Consider the following 26,306-nt stretch of genomic DNA (forward strand, 5'->3'; position numbering starts at 1 on the left):
AAAGCCGAAAGAGGACAGTATTTGCTAGTGGTGGGCTTCGGCAGTTACAAATCTCGAGAATATTAAATAGTGATAAAATAAAGACTAAAAAAATGATAGTTACTACCTATACTAATAAAGTATACCAAACTCAATAACATGAACTTCATAGTTAAACGTGCTAACATAAATATGAGAAATGATAAAACACGTTAAAAGGACACGTGTTGGTCTGTGAGTAACTAATGTGATCATGTCGTTAGAGAATACTTGGTGTAACGGCTCAGATCAATCGCTAGCATATATTGTCTTCTTTGGGTTTTCCCTTTCGGGCTTCCCCTCAACGTTTTAAAACGCGTCTGCTAGGGGAAGGTTTCCATAGCGTTTTGTTCTCGTCTCCAACCACTGTGGGACATCACACTGGGCAATCAGGTATAAAATCCAAATTTCAAATTTTGATATGAATACTAAACACGAAACTCGGTAAAATTTGAAATATGTGCGTAATTAAATTAATAATTTGTATGTTATCATATTTTTTTTTTACTTTTCACAAAAAAAAAAAATAATAATAATAATAAATAATGGAAACAAACATTAATGGGATTAGCTTTTTGAACAAATAAACTAAGCTCATTATTAAAGCTTAAAGCAAACAAAGTTAGGACCAAAACCATATAGAAATATTATTATTTTAGTATAAACATTATAATTATTACTGAATTTATAAATATTTAATGAAAATTTTCAAAAAGGAATTATTATTTATTCAATAAACTATTATTTATTTTTCTAATTACAATTATAATTATAATTATCTCACTAATTACAATCCGCCGTTAGATGCAAATAAACGTGGGGCCCCAAAATCTTATTAATTTTCCTTTCTTTTTATTATAATAAATAAATTAATATTTTATAAATTAATCCAAACAAATATATTCAACCCTATTTAACATTTTATAAGATTAAACATAAAATTAAAAATTTAGAATTTTATTTTTGCTATATAATTTATCGTTAATTTTTTAAAATTTCAAATACGATAAAAATTTATCAGCTCAAGTCCATCTCTAGTAAATATTGTTCACCTTAACCCGTTAAAATAACGTATAACCATAGACTAAAAAAAGAAAGATATTGTTATCAAGTCCATCGCTAGTAGATATTGTTCGCTTTAACCCGTTATTTAACTATAACCATAGCCTAAAATTTTAAATACGATAAAAATTTATCAGCTCAAGTCCATCGCTAGTAGATATTGTTTGCTTTAACCCGTTATTTAACGTATAACCAAAGCCTAAAAAAAAGGAAGAGATATTGTTCTCAAGTCTATCGCTAGTAGATATTATTCGCTTTAACCCGTTATTTAACATATAACCATAGCCTAAAATTTTAAATACGATAAAAATTTATCAGCTCAAGTCAATCGCTAGTAGATGTTGTTCTCAAGTCCATCACTAGTAGATATTGTTCGCTTTAACCCGTTATTTAACTATAACCATAGCCTAAAATTTTAAATACAATAAAAATTCATCAGCTCAAGTTCATCACTAGTAGATATTGTTCTCAAGTTAATCGCGAGTAGATATTGTTAGCTTTAACCCGTTATTTAACGTATAGCCATAGCCTAAAAAAAAGAAGAGACTTTCACATTCAATACTCGGTGGCGCTCTGTAATAGACCTTAAATTATAAAATTTGAAATTAAAATAGTAATAAAAATTAATTTATTTAAATTAATCCTACAAATTTGGAAAAAAATGAAATTTATTACATATTGTTTTAAATTAGAAATATGAAAGTTATATTAATATTTTTAGAAATTATTTATAAGAATTTTATGGAACTTAAATCTAACATTCCTTCACAGTAGGGGTAAATTCGTAATTTTACGTTTATATATATATATAATTTCCCATTCATTCTTACCGTCCAATTCGTTTCCATTTTTTTTCCTCTGCAGAATGGCTTCTGTTCTCTTCCTTCTTCTTCTTCGTCTTCTTCTGCTTCTTCTTCTTCTTCTTCCATTGATATTCTCGCTGAATCAAGAAGGACTGTATCTTCAGCAAGTCAAGCTCAGTCTCTCCGATCCTACTCAGTCCCTATCTTCATGGAACCCTCGCGATGATACTCCCTGCAACTGGTCCGGCGTTATCTGCGATTCCGTCTCTCGTTCTGTTGTCGCCGTCGACTTATCTGATTTCCAGCTCGCCGGACCTTTTCCGGCCTTCTTTTGTCGACTTCCTTCTCTTTCTTCACTCTCTCTTTTCAATAATGCCATTAACGCTTCTCTTCCTGACGATCTTGCCTCCTGTTCTGGTCTCCAGCGGCTTAACTTGTCGCAGAATTTTCTCGCTGGTTCTATTCCCGATGCGGTTTCCAAGATCACGAACCTTCGGTTACTGGATCTCTCTGGAAATAACTTCTCCGGGGAGATTCCGGTGAGTTTCGGTGAGTTTCGTTGGCTTGAGACGCTGAATTTGGTTGAAAATCTTTTGAATGGAACTATTCCGGGGAGTTTGGGTAATATTTCGAGTTTGAAAGAGCTTCAACTTGCGTATAATCCGTTTTCGCGGAGTGAGATTCCGAGTGCATTTGGGAACTTGACGAAGTTGGAGGTTCTTTGGCTTGCTAACTGTAATCTTGTCGATCGGATTCCGGATATTTTTGGCGGGATGACTAGGCTTAAGAATCTGGACTTGTCGAACAATAGACTCAGTGGGTCGATTCCGGTGTCAATCACTCATTTGAAAAGCTTAGTTCAAATTGAACTGTTTAACAACTCGCTCTCCGGCGAGTTTCCTTTGGGACTGTCGAATCTAACAGCACTGCGACGAATTGATGTGTCGATGAATCACTTAACTGGAACAATTCCGGACGATCTTTGTGCATTACAGCTTGAGTCGTTAAACTTGTTCGAGAATCGATTGGAAGGGCCATTGCCGGAGAGTATCGTCAGGTCCCCATATTTGAATGAGCTCAAATTGTTTAATAACAAGCTTAGTGGACAGTTACCCAGCAAACTCGGGCAAAACTCGCCATTAGTGCATCTTGATGTTTCATACAACGGATTTTCTGGCGCCATCCCGGAAAACTTGTGTGCAAAAGGGGCATTGGAAGAGCTTATATTGATTTACAACTCGTTTTCCGGGAAAATCCCTCCGAGTCTTGGAAAATGCACGAGCTTAAGCCGTGTTCGAATGAGGAACAACAAACTCTCGGGTTCAGTTCCAGATGATTTTTGGGGTTTGCACAACGTGTATTTACTTGAGCTCGTTGAAAATTCGCTCTCTGGGTCTATCTCTTCGAAGATATCTAGCGCCAAGAATCTCTCCATTTTGATGATCTCAGAAAATCAATTTTCAGGGTCAATTCCGGAGGAGATTGGTTCGTTAAGCAATCTGACTGAACTTTCAGGTAGTGAGAACATGTTTTCCGGTAAAATTCCGGGAAATTTAGTGAAGTTAAGCCAGTTGGGTAAACTCGATCTAAGCGATAACAAGCTTTCTGGTGAATTACCAAAGGGAATTGGAGCTCTGAAGAGGCTAAACGAGCTAAATTTGGCAAACAACAGGCTATCTGGGAATCTCCCGAGTGAAATTGGAAGCCTACCTGTTCTTAATTATCTCGATCTTGCTAGTAACCATCTCAGTGGTAGCATACCTCTTGAATTGCAGAATTTGAAACTGAATTCGTTAAATCTGTCGAACAATCTCTTATCAGGAGCACTTCCTCCTCTTTATGCCGAGGAAATTTACAGAGATAGCTTTCTGGGTAATCCAGGTTTGTGTAAGAACACCCCAAGTCTTTGTCCTCGCATTGAAAAAGGCAAAAACCAAGGCTATTGGCTTCTCAAAGCCATTTTTCTACTCGCTATTGTTGTTTTTGCTGTTGGGGTCATTTGGTTCTTCTTTAAGTACAAGAAATTCAAGCAGAACAAGAATGGAATTGCGGTTTCCAAGTGGAAATCATTCCATAAACTTGGTTTCAGTGAATATGAAATCGCAGTCTCTCTCAGTGAAGACAAAGTCATCGGAAGTGGAGCATCCGGCAAAGTGTACAAAGTTGTGCTGAAAAACGGTGAGATCGTGGCCGTGAAGAAGCTATGGCAAGGAGCAAGGAAAGAGGACAACAGTTTGGATTCAGAGAAAGATGGATTTGAGGCTGAAGTTGAGACATTGGGGAAGATCCGCCATAAGAACATTGTCAGGCTATGGTGCTGCTGCAACACTAGTAACTGCAAGCTACTTGTTTACGAGTACATGCCTAATGGGAGCTTGGGAGATTTGCTGCACGGCAGCAGAAAGCGGTTTTTGGATTGGCCGACAAGGTATAAAGTAGCTTTGGATGCAGCTGAAGGGCTTTCTTACTTGCATCACGATTGTGCTCCTCCAATTGTTCATAGAGATATCAAATCCAACAATATATTGCTTGATTCTGAGTTTGGAGCTAGAGTTGCAGACTTTGGATTAGCTAAGTTCTTGAATTCTGGCAAGGATTCAGAGCCAATGTCTGTCATTGCTGGTTCTTGTGGGTATATTGCACCAGGTACCATCTTGATTTCCCTGAACTCTTCCATGATTTAGAAACATAAGCTGTTCATAATACTTTTAGTGATTAGATTACATTATAAATATGTGTTAAGACGAAGATCATCTTCATATTTCCATGATGTTTTAAACTTGTAATATCTGGTCTGCTGGCATGATTTTAGTTCTGAATCTGTTAGAACACCTTGGGATTACGAGATATTTGTCAATCTGCATAACACTCAACATCTTGAGCTTAAATTCTATTTGTTTGCATTATGGAGCCCTCGAATAGCCTCTCTTTAATCGAGACTCAACTCTTTCTCTAGAGCCCTCGAACAAGGTACACCATTTGTTCAACACTTTAGTCACTTTTGACTACACTTTCGAGGCTCACAATTCTTTGTTCGACATTTGAGAATTCTATTGACATGGCTAAGTTTAAGACGTGGATCTGATACCATGTTAGGAGTTCTCGTGGCTTTGCCTTGGGCTTCCCCAAAAGGCCTCATACCAATGGTGATGTATTCCTTACTTATAAACCCAAGATCATTTCCTAAATTAGGGAACGTTCGACTTTCCTACCAACAATCCTCAATAGAATTTGATTCCATTTACTCAGACAAAAGGGGTTGAGTACTTTTTTGACTTTCATATGGTGTGCTTGATGCAGAATATGCTTATACATTAAGAGTAAACGAAAAGAGTGACATCTACAGCTTTGGAATGGTGATTTTAGAGCTGGTGACAGGGAGGCCTCCAAATGATCCTGAATTTGGAGATAAAAACTTGGCAAACTGGGTGTACACCACCGTCGACTGCAGAGGACTCGACCAAGCAATCGATCCGAAACTCGGTTCAAAATACAAGGAAGAAATCTACCGAGTCCTCAACGTGGGACTTCTCTGCACAAGCTCACTCCCCATCAACCGTCCCTCGATGAGACGAGTCGTCAAACTGCTACAAGAGGCTGCAACAGAATCCAGACCCGCCATTGTTAGTAAGGAAACCAAACTTTCTCCACATTTTTCCTAGTATGCCTATAGTTTTCTCTAGTCTCTAACATTAGTCTTACAAGTTACAGCCAAAAGTATGTAGTTTCTTTAAATGTCAAAAAGTGGGTGAATGATTGATTATGAATGGAAGCCAGCAGAGATTTATGGTACTAACCCAATGATTTGTTTTGAATAAAACCCCCAAAGTTTCTTAAGATCTTCAGTTATTTTCAACAATGGAGGGTGGTGGGGTCAGTTGAGAAAGTCCCTGTTTGGCAGGACAAGTTCTATATTTTTGTTTTGTAATACAAGATGGAATGAATGCTCTAATTCAATGATGGCCAATGGCTCCTGTGGCTCAGCCGCCCCTTATTTACTGTATTGGGGCCCTTGTTTTCCTCTGGAAAGCAGCTGCTAGATGCTTCAATTATTGACCAAAATGAATGCCTTTGTGTTTGGTACCATCAAAGTTCTCCTAGGGAATGATTTGAGTTTTTGGGTAAATTTTGTGGGAAAGTTGCATAAATTATCATGTCACGGAATTACATTTTTGTTAAGTGTTGCAATCACTTCTTGTACTCGTTTTTCTTCCATGTCTATTAGTAACAAGTTCGACACGTGAAGAAGGTCTTTAAAACGAGATTGATTGCAATATTTGGCCGAGCATAGATGGGATGATTGTAACACTTAGCAAAGTAGGTGGGCAACCGGTTAATTGATCAAATTAACAAGACATTCAACAAAAGTACAAAGAATGTGATTATATCGAACTCCATAGTTTAGAAATTGAACTCATAAATTCAAAGACACGAAATTGGTTCCAAATAAGGAGTTATCTTATAGAACTTTATTTTAGGCTTACGTCCTATCATTACTCCTCGTGCCCATTATTGGGCCGACATTGAATGTTGAAGAAAGTATTTGGGCTTAATTATTTGTTGAGTTCAAATTTCTAACTCCGACCTATTTTTAGTTCAAATCCCTACTCCGACTTATTTTTCAATTCAAATCCCTACGTACTCGACTCAACATGAGTTCTAATCGTACCGTGGATATATTCTATGTATCATACATTTAGGAAATGGTTGCCTTTTCTTTACCTTTTTATTCTCTCTCTTCATTTTAAATTATTTTTTTTACATTTTCAACCATAAAAAAAAGAAAGAAAGGAAGAAAAGATAGTAATTTTGTAGTCTAAAATGCATGCATGTGTAGAAGTACACTGTCATCCAGAGTGGAAAGTGATGGTTTTGTGAGGAAAGAATATCAATTCCTTTTATTTTTCCCCCTTCATGCATTTCACTTTTCATGTACTCCAAAGTTGTTCTTATTTTAACCTCAAATTCACATAATATTCTCCTTCTAACCTCGTTCTAAACGCTCTAACTTGAATCGAAAGTTCCGGGTGTAATTTAGTTTATATTGGGTAGTTCGTCTTGCTATAGTACCTCGAGATGGATAGAAGCAAATCGAATCCATATTACACTGTAGCTAGTCGAGCCTAACATGAACTAGAGAATAGCATCGAAACAAATGAAGTGTATTGACACTGCACATGAAAGTTAGCATCTTTTTGGACATTTTTAGTCTAAACAAATGCGATTCTCCCTAATCAAAGCGTGCTTTCGGTTCGATTAGACTAAAAAAAGTAATTGAAAATAGAGGTACATTCATTCTTTTTCAAATACCCATTTGATATCACAAGCAAAGAGCAATAAAAAATGAAAGAAATACACAATACAACATTAATGGAGTCCAAAAGGGGAATCCTTTACTTTTTTATCTCTGCCTCTGCTCCACCTTCGTTCCTTTAATCCCAAAACAAAAGGCCTCTGTTTTTGGAAGAAAAAGGCCTCAACTTTCTGTCCTTCCTCACCTGAATATGCATGGATCGCATCAGTGATCCTCCCCTGTTCTGCCATTGAAGGGTTTTTTTTAAAGCTTGAGATTCCCTTTTGGTCTAACTTTATGAATACCCATTCAAATCATATCAGGTGTAATCACATCCATCCATTCACTGCTGATGGATGATGGCATATGGTGGGGATTCCCACACCCAAGAAATCCCTTGTTTCTCCTTCTCCACCCGTGACACTTTCTTCACTAACAGTGTGTCTAATTCTCTTTGCAGCAGGGTACATTTGGATCAAGTTACTAGCAGCAGAGTCTTGATGATCGCCACCATTTTCAAGGCTGCAACAACTAGGAATGGAATTTGAGTTCATTGAGCCATAAAGCCCTGAAAACAAGGCTTTCCCATCAGTTGTGGCACTGAATTTCAACCCAAAACTTGCCATTAATGATGATGGGTCTGTTGTTGTGGAGCTTGTCACTGCCATTTCAGCAGCCTTTTGCAGCAGAACAGTAGCTGACATGTTGGCTGCTGCTGATGATGATGCCATTGCTTGATTGGCTTGTTCTTCGTGGCTGTACAAGGAAGGAACTGAAAGAAGACAGCTTGTTGTTGCTGTTGGTGGTGGTGGTGGTGGCGGCGGTGGTAGTGGTGGTGGTGCAAGTGGGTGATGGAAATTATTGTCTTGTGGGGAAGAATTTGGCATCCAAAAAGGGAATGCTATTGTGGGTGTGAGGGAATTAACGTTGTTGTTGAGGAACATTTGAGAATTTTCATGATCTTGTCTGAAAAAGGTGGAGGAGGGGAAGTATTGGTGAGGATTTGTGTTGGGTCTTAGGAAGTGGTAGCCGTTGTCAGCTGTGTTCATAGTTGATGCTGCTGCGTTTAGTCTTGCTGTTTCCTCTGCTAAGGCCATGCAGTATGCTCTGTGAGTTACATAGCTATCTCTCCTGCATTTCACACACCTTTTTTAGAACATATATAACAACAGCCTAAACGAGGAAGAATATAACCGCTCTAGCCCACCGCGAGCAAATATTGTCCTCTTTGAGCTTTTCTTTCTGGATTTTTCCTCGAGATTTTAAAATGCGTCTACTAGGAAGAGGTTTCACACCCTTATAAGGAATGCTTCATTCATCTTTCCAACTAACGTGGGATCTCACAATCCACCCCCCTCGGGGTCCCGGCGTCCCCGATGACACACTGTTCGATACCTGGCTCTCCCACCTCTAGCAAATATTGTCCTCTCTGGGTTTTTCTCTCCTGGGTTTCCCCTCAAGGTTTTAAAACACGTCTACTAGGAAGAGATCTTCACACCCTTATAAACAATGTTTCGTTCTCCTCTCCTACCAACGTGGGATCTCACAATCCAGTGATCCACCCTCCTTGGGAGCCGAGCGTCCTCGCCGGCACACAGTTCGATGCCTGACTCTAATACCATTTGTTATAGCCAAAGCCCACCGCGAATAGATATTGTCCTCTTTGAGCTTTTCCTTCTGGGTTTCTCCTCAAAGTTTTAAAATGCGTTTACTAGGAAGAGGTTTCCACACCCTTATAAAGAATGATTCGTTTTCCTCTTCGACCAATGTTATCGGTATGTAGTTGATAAGTATATTACCTTGAAAATGGAGTTCCACAGTCACATTTATACTCTTTGGTGCCACAAGTTTTGGAGTGTGCTTTCCAATCTGACTGCACAGCATATTTCTTGGAGCACTTCTCGCACTTCCACTTCTTCTCGCCATGCTTCCTGCAAAAGTGCTTTTTAATGCCTGTGAGGTCTCCAAGCGCCCTTGAAGGATGGTGGTGCACACAGCTCTTCTCTGGACAAACATAAACTCTCTTCCTTGGCTCTTTGTTGCTGTTGCTTCTTTGCTTCAGCTTCCATGGAAGATTGTGTCCTCTTCTATGCAGCTGTAGGTTCTGATCCCTCTGAAAACCCTTCCCACATATGTCACACAAGAATCGGTTCGTCGCCATTAGGGTCTTCGGCGACAATGCCACAACTTCCGCTTTCGGATCTGTCGCAAATACGCCATCAAGTCAATATCAATATTATCGAAAACGAAGCAATGTTACAAGATCGAGGATCTAATACCATGTTGAATCGCTACAAAAAATTCAATATTTTATTCATATTCTTGATGGGGTTTTGAACAAAAAAAGCTCTGATACTATGTTGAACCGTTGCGAGACTCAAACGTTTAACCTAATAGGTTAAGAAAAATTCAATCTTTCATTCATATTCTTGACGGGTTTTTGAACAAAAAAAAACTCTGATACCATGTTGAATCGCTACGAGACACAAAAGTTTAACCTAATAGGATACGAAAAATTCAATCTTTTGTTCATATTCTTGACGGGTTTTTGAACAAAAACAAAAAACTTTGATACGACGTTGAATCGGTTCGAGACACAAAAGTTTAACCTAATAGATTACGAAAAAATTTAATCTTTCATTCATATCCATGAAGAAAGGTGATTACTTTTTAGCTTTCATCATGAGGGTTTCTTCAAAAACATCAGAAACTCAAAGAACAACTCGTGTTAAGTGAAGTGTTTTGCAAAAGTAAACAAAATTTGGGAGAGTTTTGTGAAGAATCAAAGAGGGTTTAGATGAAAAAGTTGAATATTCATCATATTATTCCCTACAAAAGAACAGACAAAAGCCACAAAAACAAGAGCAAAAAGAACAATAAACATATGAAACAAAACACAAAGGTTGTTCTTGCCTGGATTTCCGGGGAGATTCCTCTTCTTCTTAAGAACAGGAGGGTTGTTGTTTGATCCAAGTGTTGGCAAGCTGCAAATGAAAGCATTTGAAATTGTTTGCTCTTCAGACATCTTCCTTAACACAAACAAAAATCCTATGATTTTTTTGTTTTTGTTGTGTTCTTAGCTTGAATTGTCTCTCAAATCTACAAGAAACCTAGAAGCATAAGTGTTTAGCTGAAATGAAGGGTTCATACATGTTATAAAGGGAGAGAAATTGACAAGATCTCTCTCTCTCTCTCTCTCTCTCTCTCTCTCTCTCTCTCTCTCTCTCTCTCCTAGATTGAATAATTTATGGGAATATTTTCAAACTATCTTCTTTCTTTGGGAGAATAAAAAACTCATTTTTGGTGAAAAAGTTAAAGGTAAGAGAGGGGAAGGGATTTGATGGGCAAAGGTGCATGATGACACATATGATGAGAAGGGTTTTATAGAGTAAGAAATTAGAAAAAAGCTAGTTTTACTACCTTTTCCTTTTGGAATGATTATCCCATAATTTCTTTGGCCCTTCTCACTTTTATTCTCTCTCTCTCCCCCTAAATTATGGGTCGGAAATCGAGTTATTCAATACATAAGAACGATCGTGTCACTGTCTCTTCATATCTGTTTAGTGCAAGTTCGATATCTATGTTAATAGCTTATTAGAAAGATATATCATTCATTGGTATTGAAACAGCCCAAGCCCACTTGTCCTCTTCGGCCCGTTATGTATCGCTGTCAGTCTCACAGTTAGCCGAAAGCATCACTAACTTACGCTCTGACCCTAGTAGCATGGGGCACGTGGAATCCCGTGTGAATCAGCAAGGACCACCTTGCAAGGCTAAATACTCCTGGGTGACCGATAGTGAAGTAGTACCGTGAGGGAAGGGTGAAAAGAACCCCCATCGGGGAGTGAAATAGAACATGAAACCGTAAGCTTCCAAGCAGTAGGAGGAGACCAGGACTCTAACCGCGTGCTTGGAGGGGTTTCTACACCTATATGAGAAATGTTTCATTCTCTTCTCCAACCGATGTGAGATCTCACAATCTACCCCTCTTGAGGGCTCAATGTTGCCCGAAAGGAAAAACCCAAAAAAGACAACATCTTCTAGCACCGGACTTGGGTCGTTACAGATATATACGCATCTCATTATAATGGGAACTTCAATTTGGTATAGTTGTGAAGGGATGGAGAGAGAGAAATAAAGATTATAGAGTGAGAATAAACATAAAGGGATAAATAATAGTTAACTAGGGAAACATGTTTAGCTGACAAAGACAGTGAATTTTTAGAAGTATGAGCAGTCGTCCCCTTGTGAGCTGACTTTTCCTGCTCATCTTAATCATAATCTAATCATGTTTTGCTTTAAGACTTTGTTTAGTTTATAATTTTTGGAGTTTTGCTAATGAACTCTTATGGGAATAGAATATTCTCTTCCCTCTCTCCCACATTTCACCCAAAGCCCTCAACTTTCGAGGCCCCTTTCAAAGATTCTTGAGTATGAACACTTCCCCTCTCTCTTTTTTAGGTCATTTTATAATCAAAACTTTGAATTCAAGCTACACTATCAAACTATGAAGCTTAATTCAGTGTTTGATTAATAATTGGAGAAGGGGTTTAGGGAAAAGCAAATCATTGTCATTTAAGAGGGATGTTTGTTTTGTTTGGCTTGTCTTTTACACACAAACTAAATAGGGTTTTGTTTACGAGCTATTTGTATCGATTTTGTAGGTATGTTTAGCTCAATTACCTAACAAAAATGACAATTTTGAACAAAAGATTCGAACTTTACTCCACTTAAAAGATGATATTGAATGTAGCTGATCTAAACGCGTTTTAAAATCATAAGACTGATGGTGAGACGTAATGGGCTAATACAGACAATATCTGCTAGTGGTGGCTTAGGCTGTTACAAATGGTATCATAGCCAGATACTGGGCGGCGTGTCAGCAAGGGCGCTGGGCCCTAAAGGGGGGATGGATTGTGAGATCCTACATCGGTTGGAGAGGGTGTAACGACTCTAGCCCACCGCTAGCAGATATTGTTCTCTTTGGGCTTTCTCTTTCGGGCTTCCCCTCAAGGCTTTAAAATGCTTCTGCTAGGAGAAGATTTCCACACTCTTATAAATGGTGTTTTGTTCTCCTCCCCAACCAATGTGAGACATCACAATCCACCCCCCTTCAGGGCCTAGCGTCCTCACTGGCACTCTTTCCTTCCTCCAATCAATGTGGGATCACCTCCAAATCCACCCTCCTTTAGGGCCCAGCGTCCTTATTGGCACACCGTCTCGTGTCTACCCCTTTGGGGAACAACGAGAAAGCTGCACATTGTGATATTGTCCTGTTTGAGTTTTCCCTTTCGGGCTTTCCCTTAAGGCTTTAAAATGCGTTTACTAGGGGAAGATTTCCACAACTCTTATAAACGGTACCGTTTATGTTCTCCTCCCCAACCAGTGTGGGACATCACAGAGGGGAACAAAATATTCTTTGCAAGAGTGTGAAAATCTCTCCTAGTAGGCACGTTTTAAAATCTTGAAGGGAAATCCAGAGAGGACAATATACTTCTAATAAAGAGGTAAGACGTTCGAATCTCTCCTTTTCTACACGACATAGAACGTATTGGTTAAAGAAGATTTGTTTTGAAAGAATAATTTTTTTTTTTTGTTGAGTTTTGTAATTATTTTTGGTGGAGATTGGATATATCCCAAAAAGAAGAGCAAGTTTGGATTGTGGAATCCAACATTTACAGAAGCTCACATGCATTGCCTTGGCCAGCCATGGCCTTGTTTAAAAGTTGAAGAATCTATGCCTTTTCACAAAACCCTAATATGTCTATCTTCTTTTTAACCCTTTTCCCTTTTACTAACCCCTTTTGAGTTCATATTTGTGATGGATTTAGGTCAATATATCTTGGGAGCCTTGCCCATTTGTGCATACATTCATACCCCTAATTTATATTTCTATCTCACCTTTTGTCTTCTATCGTACCCTTTTACGGACTGTGTCACTGTCTCTTTATATTTCTATCTTACCCTTTTACGGATAGCTGTTTGAATAACCACGGATGAAATTTAGAATCGTAATATTTCTCAATGAAATACATTTTCTACTTGCACTGAATTTTTGTTTGCTTCTTTCAAAATTTTAATGTCTTCCTGATATCATGTATGCATCAACCATATCTACAGATTTTAGGGTTAACCCAATTGTGTATGGTTCAACTATTTTAATAATTCGGGTGATGTGGAGCGGTGTGTGAATGACACTCGCAAGATCGATGATGCATTGAGGAGTTGTTCCAGGGAGATTGAAGACACAATGCCCATCTTCCAAATCAAAAGAAAAATAGGCTCATTGGGAAGAAAGATGGAGCGTAGCCTGTAGAGCACATGTAAGGCACTCGTGTTGATCACGCAACGAATCTCTATCTCTCTCCAGATATCTAAAGATGGAGAGAGATGTGAAGATAATAGCCTTAGGTTATGGCCGCCCGGGCTTACTATCTTCATCCTACTACTAGCCTTAGATATCTCTCTCTATATATATATCCAAAGACGTCCCTTTTCATAAAATTTTCAAATCAAAGAACCCGTCATTATCGTTTTGATTAAATATATATATATAAAAAAAAAACCCTTTTGCTTAATTATAAGGAAAATGAAGATTATGAATGTGTGAAATAGATGAAGGTGGGTATGAATTATTATTAAGATGAAGGTGATGGAATGGAGAAAGCACCAAATGAACAAAGATCTAAAGGGATTTTGTAAAGATTGTCTTTTTCTACTCCAAAAAAGCAATCACTAAATTTGAAACTTTTTTCCCCACACCCCTTAACAAACCTCCAATTAAATATTGTATGTTATGGGCCAAGAATGTTCCTCTCTCTCATTTTCAACTCAAACTTAGGTAGGCAACTAAGGTGCTCCTTTTGTCCCATTTAGTGAGAGAGAGAACATAATTCAATTTGGTGAATAGTGTTGATTAATAATGTCACCCCTTCTTCAATTATTGTAATATCAAACCTTTGATGCACCTGAATCCACCGCTAACAATTATTAAGATGTCGGCTAGGGAGAGGTTTTCACACCCTTATAAGGAGTGTTTTGTTCCCTCTCCAACCGATGTGAGATCTCACAATCCACCTCCTTTGAAGGTCAACGTCTTGGCACAACCGATGTAGGATCTCACTAAGCGGTGTGTCAACGAGAACGCTAGCCCCTAATGAAGATGGATTGTGAGATCCCACATCGGTTGTGCCACTAAGGATGCTTTGAGGGTCAGTGTCCTTATACTGATGTGAGATCTCGCCCTTATAAGGAATGCTTCATTCCCTCTCCAACCGATGTGAGATCTCACAATCCACCTCCTTTGAGGGTCAGCATCCTTGCTTGCACAACCGATGTGGGATCTCACTATCCATCTTCTTTGGGGCCAACATCCTTACTAGCCCAACCAATGTGAGATCTCACAATCCATCTTCATTAGGGGCTAGCGTTCTCGTTGACACACCGCCTAGTGACTGGCTTTAATACCATTTTTGTAACGGCCCAAGCCCACCTCTAGCAAATATTATCTGTTTTGACACATTACATTATTGATGTTAGTCTCACCGTTTTAAAATGGTCTGCTAGGGAGAAATTTTCACACTCTTACAAACAATGTTTTGTCCCATCTACAACTAATGTGAGATGTAATCGCGAGAGAAAGACTAATTTAGTTTCTAAAAGCGGGGATCTTTGGGCCTTTAGCATAGTTCTACATGGGCTTTCTGGTTCTCAAAGCCTGGCCCAAAACGCCCACAATCACTGGTGGCGAAGCCCAAAGACCAAAGCCCAAATATAAAGTCCGAAGCCCAAGCCATGTTAGCAGCTTCATTGTTTGTCTGTGTTCGTGTGTTCTTGAAATCGGAATCTCCAACAAAACTTCCGGTAGGGCTACGAATCCCGGCTCCGTCTTCTTTCTTCAACAGATTTCGTTAAGGTTTCATCTGAATTGCCAAAGCTTTGAATTGAAGGAAGCACATCAATTTGTGGATGGATGCAAAAGCATTAGCAAAATCAAAGAGAGCTCACTCTCAACACCACAGCAAGAAGTCTCATCCAAATCAGAAACATAAACCTCCGTCCATTGGGACAAATGCAGCTGGAAGTGCTAATAAGCCGCTAGGAAAGCACGCCAAAGATGGAAATCTCCTCTCCCAGGCTGTGCCTAAACTTCCCTCAAATTGGGATCGTTATGGCGAGGAAATTTCCGTCGAAGAGACGTCCGGTGAGGCTTCCGCGCCAGTTTCCGATGTGATTTTGCCGAAGAGCAAAGGTGCCGACTACCGCCACCTGATTGCCGAGGCTCGATCGCAGATGCAGTCGAGTACTTTTATGGATGTTTTTCCGTCTTTGGATGATGTTCTTCCGAGTAAGTGTGCGCTATCTCTTTTGATTTGTTATAATAGTTCAGTGTATGCAAATTATAAGTCTTCCAAATGGTTGCTGATTTGAACTTGCGAATGTGCTATTTTTGGAAGTGAAAATATAAGTCCCAGTCGGTTTGGTAGATTGTAGAGTTGCTGTAATTGATGATCGGAGGTGGGGTTGAATATCCTTTGCCATATGCAGGAAGATGGTTCCAATGCTAACTAACAATTCGGTTTCTCTACGCATTATGACATAATCTTTTATTATATCCACCGGTCCTTATTGGGTTGTTTAAATCTCCAATGAACATAGAAAAGAGAAATATGTTGTTTGTTTCGATAGAACCTACGGAGCATCCAAATTTCTGTTCAGTTGATAGCTTCAATGAGTAGTGTTTGGATTTTAATATCAAGATTGAAGGGTTTGATATGGAAGACTTATATGCATAATCTAACAGGAGAGTTAAGTAGTGGAGGATCTGCTATGCTTGCAGCGAGGGGGGAAGGCATGTTGTCCTGGATCGAAGATAATAGTTTCGTCGTGGATGAAAAAACCACTGCAACTCCTGAGGTAATTAGTCGATTGTTCTATATTTTTTGCGTTGAGAATGCATTAAATTATTGAGCTTGCTGTAGAATTTAGATTTAGTTTTTGACCTAAAAACAATTTTAAATTGCCAGATTACATCTTAAATGGTTATCATCAGCAGACTTCTTCATACACACGCGCATACACACACACACACATATATATATATATGTATGTATGTATGTATGCATATATTTGTCTTTGTAGTGTTTGTCTTTGTAGTGTATGTTGGACTTGAGGACCCGAAAGTCGTGTCTAAACAATTCTGTGTTAAAGAAGTTTTGAAGTAAATGTTACTATAACATTGTAGACTTGTCCTGTTTTCTTTACCGTTGAAGCACTATCAATTCCTTTCAGCCATTTGAAATGTGTATGACTGTGTTATGTTCTTGCCAAATGGAGTGCTCTAGCCAAGTTCTTTTTTTTTTTTCTTTTTTTTTTTTTAAATTTTTGTTATCAATCTTACTTTTGAGTCCATGCCTCCCACATTGATTAGAGAGAGCAAGTGTCAACGAGGACGCTGGCCCCGAAGGGGGGTAGATTGTGAGATCCCACATCGGTTGAAGAGGGGAACGAAACATTCTTTATAAGGGTGTGGAAACCTCTCACTAGCATATGTGTTTGAAAAACCTTGAGGGGAAGCCCGAAAGGAAAAACTCAAAGAGGACAATATCAGCTAGCGGTGGACTTGGGCTAGAATATAGGGATTTGTTACTCAACCAAAAAAAATCCTTCTCTCTTTATCTACTTTTAATATTTCATAGTTCTGTTCTACTATTTTATGGAAACTGGTTTCTTTTTGCAGGCGTCATTTCTTTCATTGAATTTGGTCACATTAGCAGAACAACTTACAAAACTAAATGTAGCAGAGAGGCTCTTTATCGAGGAAGATATATTACCTTCAGAACTGGTATGCCTGATGTTTCACTAGCTTGAATGGACTTTTAACCGATGTTAGGAGTGGTCTTTAATTGCATCAAGTTAATTGTGAGATCCCACATCGGTTAGAGAGGAGAATGAAACATTCCTTATAAGCGTGTGGAAACCTCTCTATGTAGACGCGTTTTAAAAACTCTAAGGAAAAGCCCAAAGAGGACAATATCTTCTAGTGGTGGGCTTCGGCTGTTACATTCATTCTTAGCTTCTTTGATTAACAATTAAAAATGCTCTTCTTCCTTTGTAATTCAGAAGTTAGCAAGTGGTCCTTGAAAGTCAAATATTGGTCTGAATTTGAATTACAGACAATGTTTTTTCCTTGCTACAGCGTCCAGAGAGAAAGGCGATCTGTGATCAACGGTCATCCGCGGTGCAAACATATGATAGTCAAGAGGGAATGAGAAACATTGAAATATCATCCGACACAGAATCCTACGAGAAGGGAAATGTCGAAGATGGAATTCGAGATGTGACCAAAGCTTCTTCGTCGAGCTATTTCGGAAGTATCCATCAAGATCCAACCTTCAATCCATCCCCAATTTCATCAAATCAGGTCCATTATAATGCTCATCCAATTGAGTTGCCAATATCCAGCCAAACTAACACACGAAAGTACACTGAACAACCCAACACGAAGTTCATAATTGAAAACGCCAACCAAAAGACCCCTATGTTTGAAGCAACAACTGCAGAAGCAGAATTGGATATGCTTCTGAACTCATTTAGTGAGACAATGGACCTCGACACCCCAGCTGCTGGGAGTAGCTCGTTCGACATAGATGAAGTCTTTAAGGCAACTCCTCACATCCCAATCAAAGGTTCAAATCCAGGCCAGAAGGCACCCATTACTGCAGAACTTGATGATGCCTTGGATGACTTGCTCCAAGATACATCCCATCTAGTACCTCATAAAGAAAAGCCCGTCAACAACAGTCATTCTGGAGCCAACTCCATTGCAAAGGATGACTTCGATTCTTGGCTTGACTCAATCTAAGCTCTGTAAGTAAACAAATTTCTCACCCATGTAACCTACTTTGCTGTGTGAAAATTTAGTCTGCATAGAGTTACTCGTTTCATTTTTCGACAATATTACACCTATTAGTCATTAAGCGAAGTTACTAACATTTTAACCTTAAACTCTACCAAGGTCGGCATTGTTACTCGTTCGATTTGAATCGATTTGAATCTTAGATCTCTTTAAACCGTCTTATCGTGCTAACCGTGTCAATTTGCTTCTAGAAAAATGCACATTGTGAGGCCCCTAACAAGCCACCATTATCAATCAAGTAATCCAAATGGTGGTTGGATTTGGTTTGATATTTTCTTGATAAAGTAAGTTTTAGATGGAGATTGAAATCTTGACGGGTTCTTATACAGCCATTAATAAACAGTTCTGAATTGCAGCTGCTGCTGTTGTTAGGACTTCAGTGGTTGGCTATTATATTCTGTGGCTGATTCATTTCCTTAATAAAACCAAATTCAAACCAACTGGCATCTACTGTTTTTGTCTCTGTCTATGTCTTTATTATTATTATTATTATTATTAGTATGGAAATATCTGTTCTAGTTTCTACAGGTATGAATTTCAGATGATAAATATCAGCATTTTGCAGAATTTTTCTGAAATTTTGATGAACTTTCTTTTTTGGGATTGTTTCAATTTTTGTGTTCGACAATTTGTATAAACCGCCTCTAAACCGTGAACTTATAACTTGATCGTTCTCGTAATTTGTTAAGTGTTATAATCACACTCGTAGCTTTTTTAATGTAACCAATCAGGCTCGGTACTTTGGTTGATTATAACACTTGACAAAATACACGTGGGTGGGTAATTAAAACGTGCAGGTACACGTATGATCATAAACATGTCGTTGGAACGTTGGATGAAAAGTCAACGTATCTGATGTTCTTCTTTCAAACTTAATTTAAATAAACATCTTAATCATAGTCATGTCGTTTTATGTCGGTGTCTTTGTCTAACATTTTAATGGATTTTTAGGAGATTAATAATAAATAAAAAGGGGTTGAAATTAATTATAAATTATTAATTAAAAATATAAAATTAATATTTGGAACGGTTTTTTTTCCATAATGTCGGCGGAAGATTAAACCCTAATCACCAATTAAGCTTTTAATTATCATTTAATTACTTGATTAATTAAAAGGGACCACACCTATTGTCTTGAGTTGTGTGTCGCTTTGTTCTATTTTTCATTGCATGTGGAATGCCATGTGCAAAGTGTAAAAATCTTATCCAATTTTGTTATATATTAATATCACAATTTAAATTTTAAAGTGGCTGGGCACGTGATGACCCGAACAATATGAGTGAGTCAAAACCGTTAGATGAACAGGACTCTACACAATGGTATGATATTGTACACTTTGTGTATAAAGTGCTCATGGCTTTGCTTTGGGCTTCCCCAAAAGACCGCTCGACGTGGGACTTTCATCATCCAACACCTCCCCTCAAACAAAGTAACGACTAAGTTTTAGGGCATGGCTCTGATACCATCACGACTTTCCACAATGATATGATATTGTCCACTATGAGTATAAATTCTCATGGCTTTGCTGTAGCTTTCCCCCAAAAGGTCTCATACCAACTGAGAGAGTATTAGTTGATTATAAACTCATGATTATTCTCTCTAAATTAGTGGGACTTTCATCATCCAACAAAAACTACTATTCCCACCGATCAATCACAGAAACATTTTAAATTTTGATTACCTATAACTCTTATAAGTGATTGGTTTGAGAAATAGCCCGAGGTCATACTTAAATTAATCGGTTCTAGAGGGGAACAAGTGTCAGCGAGAACGTTGGCCCCGAAGAGGGTGGATTATGAGATCCTATATCAGTTGGAGAAGGGAACAAGCACTTTTTACAAGGGTGTGGAAACCTCTCCCTAGTAGACGCGTTTTAAAACCATGAGGTTGACGGCGTTTTAAAGCGAACAATATCAACTAGCAGTGAGCTTGGGTTGTTACATTAACTATCATATCTTTAGAATTGTTCTCGTTCCCTTCATTATTCATGTACCATGTAAATATATTCGAATTTGTATACTAATATCAAAATTTTAAATGTTTCGACCCTCGATAACCCTAACATTTTTCTGTATCTCACTTCAAAAAGTGAAACCCGCTCTTTTATAGTACGTTGTCCTAGCTTTAGTAAAACTTTCTGAAGGCCACCGAGTATAAATCGCTCTAAGCTAAGGTAAATATACTAATTTCAGAGTATCCTTGATTGAGTTATCCAAAAAAAATGTACACTTCTATATCTTTAATATCACTCTCGTTTGGATATGGTATCGGTTAATTCAAATGTCATATAAAATATGACACCCGAGAGAAAAATGATCGGGAGATTATTTTAAATTTATATGCATATATAGATAGAGAAAAAATTACAATAAAAAAAGNTAGAGAAAAAATTACAATAAAGCAAACAAAAAAAATGAAAAGTAACATAAAATAAAACATGAAAATTCGATAAAATATAAATTTAAAGGACGATAAACAACACCAAAATTAAATACAANAAAGAACACTAAAGGCAATCAAACCAAATCCCAAAACCAATCCCAAACCGACGCCGTTTCTCGGAGCCGCATCCTTATGATCCGCCGGCGAGTGGGCAGCATCAGATTTCGGCGGTGTTTCGCTATCGGCCGGCGATTTTTCGCTCGCCGGACCCGAAGCTTTCGGAGGAGGGGCAGCGGGGTGGTCGCCGAAAAGAGCCTCCGGCAACAAAACTTTCTCCACTGCGTAAATAGACAACGGAGACTGCTCTCTGAGCTTGTTGTTGACAGCCACCATGACGACGCCGGTGGACACGTTGACTTGGTTTGCTTGGCCGGTGAAGTTCAACCCCCAGTCGCCGGCGAGTGTCCTGACTGGGTTACTGACGGTCTGGAGGTCCGTCAAGGTGTAGAACTGGATCGAAACCAAATTGAAATAAAAAATCAAGAAAAACCCAATTAATATTGTTCCTTAAAATTGAGAAATTGAAGATGAAATTACCTTAGTCAAGACATGGTAAAGCAATAATTGGGTTTTTTCTTGGTCGTTGAGGCCATTGAGGGCGCCTGGCTTAAGGGAATTGAAGGCATTATCAGTGGGGGCAAGAATGGTCATCCCCTGAGGAGTGTTGTTGAGCTGATTGTCGAGCTGGGTGTTGATTTTGGTTTCGTTGAGGAGGCGGATGAACGTCGTGAATTGGCCGCCCTTTTCGAGAATGCCGGTTATGTTGAGTGGCCCCGGCGAGGAAGGAGCGGGAGCCGCCGGGGTTTGGGCCAGAGTGGTAACAGAGAAGAGAAGGAAGGGGAGGAGGAGGAGGAGGAGAGCGGTGGAGGCCATGGCGGAGGGGCGGCGGCGGTGGCGACGGTGGAGTTAGTGGAGGAGGAATGATGATTTTATAAGGGAGATGGGGGAAGTGGAGGAGGTGAAAGTGGGGTTGGATGTGAGCTGGATTTAATGGCGACAACTCATAGCTTGAGGGAATGGAGGAGAGAATAATTGGAAAATAGGCGTATTTTGGTACGCGTCTCTTAAATAAATTTAACAAAAAAGAGGTTTTTATTAGTTTTTGATATGTCTTCATGGGCCCATATGTGTTTAAGCCCAATGGGCCTTCAACATTGGGCTTCTATTGATTCTCCACAACTTCATTCCTAATCGTACACGTTTGTAAGTGTGTGATGTCCCACCTTGGTTGGGAGGAGAACAAACCACTATTTATAAGGATGTGGAAACTTTCTCGGGCAAGCCTAAAGAGGATAATATCTGCTAGTGGTGTATTTGGACCGTTACAACGTGTATGTGTATGTGAAATCTCACATTAGTTAGAGTGGAACGAAACATTCTTTGGTGTGGGAAATCTCTCCCTAGTAGACGCGTTTTAAAATTGTGAGGTTGATGGTGATACGTAATGGGCTGAAGTGGATAGTATCAATGTACCAGTGGTGAGCTTGGGCTGTCGAGACGAAGACGTTGAGTTTTAAGGAGAGTGGACTGTGAGATCCCATATTGGTTGGAGAGGTATCTATTTACCAGTGGTGGACTTGGGCTGTTACAAATGGTATTAGAGTTAGATACTGAGACGAAGACGTTGAGCTCTTAGGTTGGTTTCTTTGGTTATGTCAAGCCTTATTGTTGTAGATAGGCTGTGGCAACTACTCCCATTTACGAGTTGACTCTTAATCTTGCTAGGATGCATAGTCCTTGTTTGAGATTGATACTTCGTTGAGCCTGTCTCTTATCATTTTCTCTAGGCAATGAGACTTTCTCTCCTTCAATCGGAGAGGCCTTACCCTTGATCTGATTCAGGATCAAAGGAGCTGGGTATTGTGTCACATGCAATTAGTCTTATCTAGATTTATTAATCAGTATACCTCTTTTTGGCCTATCCTAGAGATCGTTAGACAATGCCTCGATAAGGGAGTTTGGTTGTCATAAGATTTTATTATTGTGTTAGACATCAGTTTTATAAATGATCAAGCTTATCGTTAACCGATATTGTCCTCTTTGAGCTTTTCTTTCGAGCTTCCCCTCAAAGTTTTTAAAACGTGTTAGCTAGGGAGAGGTTTCCACCTCATTATAAAGAATGTTTCGTTCCCCCTTCCAACCAATGTGGGATCTCACAATCCACCCTCTTCGAGGCCCAGCATCCTCACTAGCACTCGTTCCTCTCTCCAATCGCTATGGGACTTCATAGTCCACCCTCATTCAGGGCCCAACGTCCTCGGTGTCCACTCCCTTTAACCTTTCCATAGCATACATGTTTTAAAATTTTTGAGGAAAAGCCGAAAAAAAATATACTAGCGGTGCGCTTAGGTTATTAGATAAGATTTTATTGTGGTATCAGACACGAGTTTTAGAGATAATCAAGACTTAAGGACGTTGTTTAACATCTTTAAAACAAATCTTTATCTTATTCATAAAAATATGTTTTTTTTAAAGAAAATTTAAAACTAAATTTATAAGATTACCCATAAAATTTGTTGTTATGAAGCTTAAAAATAGTTAGGAGTAGTAATAAGGTTAGGCCATGTGATGTTGATTGCCTATATAACCAAATTAAGTTCAATCTCTCAGCTCTGATCTTCCTTTGCTCTGATCTTCCTTTACACGACACCGCAAAACTCCCTCCATTGCCAACCAACCCGTTTTTCCTTTCAAATTCTATAAATCTTCTTCTACTGCCAGATCCTCTGTAATTCCCCTGTTTCTGAAGAAACCCTCAAATCCCAGAAGCTTCAAACATCGATCAGTGTTCAATTGGCGGTGGTGGATGGCAAAAACCAACAAATACACCTCCATCAATTTCAATCACATCTACGACAAGAATCTCTCCTCCAATTCCAAAACTGGCACTAATCCCTCCAAGAACCCCTCTTCTTCTTCTTCTTTAGCTAGCAAGTCCCATGGCCGCATGCTCGTCCTGACCCGTCCTACCCCCAAACCCATCACCTTGCCTCCGGTTCTTCCCCCCCAGCCGCAATCTCGACCCTCATCTGCCGATCATCGTGAGCTTCCGGATCGACCCCGTTCGCAATCTGGTTCTGGTTCTGATTCCATCTCTCTTCGCCCTCTCGGGCGGACTGGTACAGGCGCGATCGCTCCGTCTCCGATTCCGAGCTTGGAGAAGGAGAAGGAGATTCCTCCTCCTCCGGCGGTGGCGTTGCATAAACCGGAGAAATTTGTGCCGCCACATCTTAGGGCGGGTTTCGTTGGGAAGGAGGAGAGACCTGTGAACGTTGGGATCCGACCTAGAGAGGTGAATCAGAGGCAGTATGGGAATTACGGGTCTCCAAATCGGTATGCTGAAGATGGGAGGCCGAAATCCGGTGGTGGGTATGAAAGGATGAGAGGGGCGGGTGAGGCACGTCTGGGGACGGTGGTGAATCGGCCACGTTCCAGTGGGAATCGCCCGAGTTCTAGCTGATGGTATGTTTCTTCCGAATACTTGCCCTTTCACCGTTTAACTGAGATGCTGTTGGCTATGGCTTTTGAGTTTTATGAGTAAATTGTAGAGCAGATGGCTCCTTTTGTCTCAATTAATTGGGATTATTGAGACACAAACATGAAGTTAAGTGTTCTTAGAATTTAGGACTCCTTTTGATCATGGAGTTTAGGCATCGAATTACCTTCTTTGGATGCCCTTTTACTGTTTTGTTTGTGGCTTTGATTTTTACTTTTCATTTTTTTTTTTTGAATTCTCTGTGGAGATGAATCAATCCATTTAATCTCATGAATAAATTATAGATAGATGGCTACTTTGGTTTGTCTGTCTCTGATTTTAGACTGCTGATTATTATTGGCCAATAATGTATAAGGTTCCTTAGGAAAGAAGAACATTGGCTGCATGAGTGGGGTTGTGAGATCCTTCCTCGGTTGGAGAGGGGAACGAAGTTTTGCTTATAAGGGTGTTGAAACCTCTACCTAGTAGACACGTTTTAAGAACTTTGAGGGGAAGCTTGGAAGGGAAAGCCCAAAGAGGACAATATCTACTAGAGGTGGGCTTGAGTTGTTACAAATGGTATTTGAGTCAGACACTGGGCAGTGTCAGTGAGAACACTGGGCCTCCAAAGGGGGTGGATTGTGAGATCCCACATCGGTTGGAGAGGGGAACGAAGCATTGGAAACCTCTCCCTAGTAGACGCGTTTTAAAATCGTGAGACTGACAGCGATATGTAACGGGCCAAAACGAACAATATCTGCTAGCGGTGGGCCTGAGCTGTTACAGAGGTTTTACTTTGATTGAAAATCTATTCTCGAATGCAAAATATCTGTATTAGTGTGAAGGGGTTCAACTTTTGGACATGTTTTATTGTTTTCTTCACGTTGTGTCATGTTACCAGGGGAAAAGAATACGATATGATTTGGTAACAAAATAGGGCTCTTGACATTGTTATTTACTCGAGAGGTGTTCTCTATACAGATTCTGGAATTCAAGAACGTGTAGCATAGAATTAAGAAGTCCGAGAGTGAGATGTCTGTGTTTTAGAAAAATGCAAGATGCTCGAGTTAGACAGTATATAGGACATTCTATTCGAGGGCTCTACGTTTTCACAGTAGAAAATTACGGATCGAAGAGATGATATGGTGAACAATAATGAACTGTACATCTCCAATTGGTCAAACCTTCATAATAGATGCTCTTAAAAGATTCACACGATCTATTCTATAGGTTATACAGCTGTGCCCCTCCAATTCTAAAGAATTTTCTGATAGAAATTCACCATCTACAGCTGTGTCCTCGAGTTCTAAAGGGAAAAGTGTCCGCGTCGTTTTTTGTGCTGAATATTGTTAATGTGTGGTCCATGGAAACTTAACTTATATATTTAGACCATCTACAACCGTACGCACGTCCCTGAGCCGATTCTTAGGAATCGACAAATATGTTGATCTATCTATTGTTCTTCACTGATCACCAAATTGTGCTTAAACAAACAGATTCATTCTGAAGTTGGGTACTTTTCCAAGGATGAAGATGTATTAGATTTGAAGCAGAAGCACTGCTACTGATGAGCACCCATACATCTTGTATCCTTTTGGAATTTAAAGTTCAGATTGCCATACCCCAACAAACTGAAGTTTCTCAGCATCCAATCCCTTTATTGATTGGTAGTTTGGCTTCACCCTCCTCTTCTGCATTTTCGTAAGGGGCGAAAGGTCGTTTCAGAATGCAGAACTGACCAGTGTTACGTGTTGTCGTTGTCGTTGACTGCTTTTAGAGACTTAGCGTCGTCTTGTCCCGTGTTGTTCCTTTTTCATCTCTCAGTTTGTAAAATGAAAGATTCTTATTGTGTAAGGATGTTAGGGTTGTTTCAGTTTGTTATGGTCTTATCAGTATATTTCATTGTTGAATCCTCTCTGGGGAAGGTGAATGAAATGGTCATTCTAATGCAATATAATGTGCTGACCATAATATATGTTCAGTTACTTATATAATATATGTTAAAGTTACTATGTTCATCACTTATATAATGACTAAAAAATCTAATTTTTGTTATTTTATACCTACTCAATTCTTTCTACGTATCTAGAAGGATGATCATTACTACTCATTTGTAAGGATGATCGTTATACAATCTACAACGTTTTTCATTTTTCCTATAGTCCTTGATTTTTCCGTTCATTTTCTTAATCATTCCCATTATGAATCACCAACAAGGGTATTCTTAAATACAGATCATTAGCAATTTGAGTTACTCCATCTAGCTAGTAATACATGTTCTTCTACCACAGTCA

At 39.1% G+C, this 26,306-nt stretch overlaps 5 protein-coding genes across 5 annotated transcripts; 3 read left to right on the top strand and 2 right to left on the bottom strand.

Annotated features, from left to right (window-relative positions):
* The first annotated feature begins 1,934 nt into the window (after positions 1-1,934).
* LOC111793429 (receptor-like protein kinase HSL1) lies at positions 1,935-5,881 on the top strand. The gene is made up of 2 exons (XM_023675300.1): positions 1,935-4,529; positions 5,184-5,881. The coding sequence occupies exons 1-2, from the start codon at positions 1,946-1,948 to the stop codon at positions 5,543-5,545; spliced, it is 2,946 nt and encodes a 981-aa protein (XP_023531068.1). The 5' UTR covers positions 1,935-1,945; the 3' UTR covers positions 5,546-5,881.
* Positions 1,972-26,008, top strand: LOC111793433. The gene is made up of 3 exons (XM_023675303.1): positions 1,972-1,981; positions 23,243-23,999; positions 25,509-26,008. Exon 2 carries the CDS (start codon positions 23,344-23,346, stop codon positions 23,995-23,997), a length of 654 nt encoding a protein of 217 aa, XP_023531071.1. The 5' UTR covers positions 1,972-1,981; positions 23,243-23,343; the 3' UTR covers positions 23,998-23,999; positions 25,509-26,008.
* Positions 7,181-10,274, bottom strand: LOC111793434 (zinc finger protein NUTCRACKER). Its single transcript, XM_023675304.1, has 3 exons — positions 10,090-10,274; positions 8,976-9,378; positions 7,181-8,307 (listed from the first exon to the last, which is right to left on the bottom strand). The coding sequence occupies exons 1-3, from the start codon at positions 10,199-10,201 to the stop codon at positions 7,506-7,508; spliced, it is 1,317 nt and encodes a 438-aa protein (XP_023531072.1). The 5' UTR covers positions 10,202-10,274; the 3' UTR covers positions 7,181-7,505.
* On the top strand, positions 14,998-18,262 carry LOC111793430. Its single transcript, XM_023675301.1, has 4 exons — positions 14,998-15,523; positions 15,980-16,092; positions 16,916-17,020; positions 17,375-18,262. The coding sequence occupies exons 1-4, from the start codon at positions 15,145-15,147 to the stop codon at positions 18,038-18,040; spliced, it is 1,263 nt and encodes a 420-aa protein (XP_023531069.1). The 5' UTR covers positions 14,998-15,144; the 3' UTR covers positions 18,041-18,262.
* LOC111792931 (fasciclin-like arabinogalactan protein 13) lies at positions 20,583-21,589 on the bottom strand. The gene is made up of 2 exons (XM_023674559.1): positions 21,075-21,589; positions 20,583-20,987 (listed from the first exon to the last, which is right to left on the bottom strand). Exons 1-2 carry the CDS (start codon positions 21,408-21,410, stop codon positions 20,583-20,585), a joined length of 741 nt encoding a protein of 246 aa, XP_023530327.1. The 5' UTR covers positions 21,411-21,589.
* Positions 26,009-26,306: the final 298 nt, after the last annotated feature.

Source organism: Cucurbita pepo, chromosome LG04 (genome assembly GCF_002806865.2).
Source record: "Cucurbita pepo subsp. pepo cultivar mu-cu-16 chromosome LG04, ASM280686v2, whole genome shotgun sequence".
NCBI lineage: Eukaryota > Viridiplantae > Streptophyta > Magnoliopsida > Cucurbitales > Cucurbitaceae > Cucurbita > Cucurbita pepo.

Excerpts from the sequence above, each read along its gene's own strand:
- LOC111793429 (XM_023675300.1), top strand. The coding sequence starts at position 1,946 with ATGGCTTCTGTTCTCTTCCTTCTTCTTCTTCGTCTTCTTCTGCTTCTT. Across the intron at positions 4,530-5,183 it reads TTGTGGGTATATTGCACCAG|AATATGCTTATACATTAAGA; the intron begins GTACCATCTTGA and ends TGCTTGATGCAG.
- LOC111793434 (XM_023675304.1), bottom strand. The coding sequence starts at position 10,201 with ATGTCTGAAGAGCAAACAATTTCAAATGCTTTCATTTGCAGCTTGCCA. Across the intron at positions 9,379-10,089 it reads GAATCTCCCCGGAAATCCAG|ATCCGAAAGCGGAAGTTGTG; the intron begins GCAAGAACAACC and ends TATTTGCGACAG. Across the intron at positions 8,308-8,975 it reads TGTGGAACTCCATTTTCAAG|GAGAGATAGCTATGTAACTC; the intron begins GTAATATACTTA and ends TGTGAAATGCAG.
- LOC111793430 (XM_023675301.1), top strand. The coding sequence starts at position 15,145 with ATGGATGCAAAAGCATTAGCAAAATCAAAGAGAGCTCACTCTCAACAC. Across the intron at positions 16,093-16,915 it reads AAACCACTGCAACTCCTGAG|GCGTCATTTCTTTCATTGAA; the intron begins GTAATTAGTCGA and ends TTCTTTTTGCAG. Across the intron at positions 17,021-17,374 it reads ATATATTACCTTCAGAACTG|CGTCCAGAGAGAAAGGCGAT; the intron begins GTATGCCTGATG and ends TCCTTGCTACAG.
- LOC111793433 (XM_023675303.1), top strand. The coding sequence starts at position 23,344 with ATGGCAAAAACCAACAAATACACCTCCATCAATTTCAATCACATCTAC.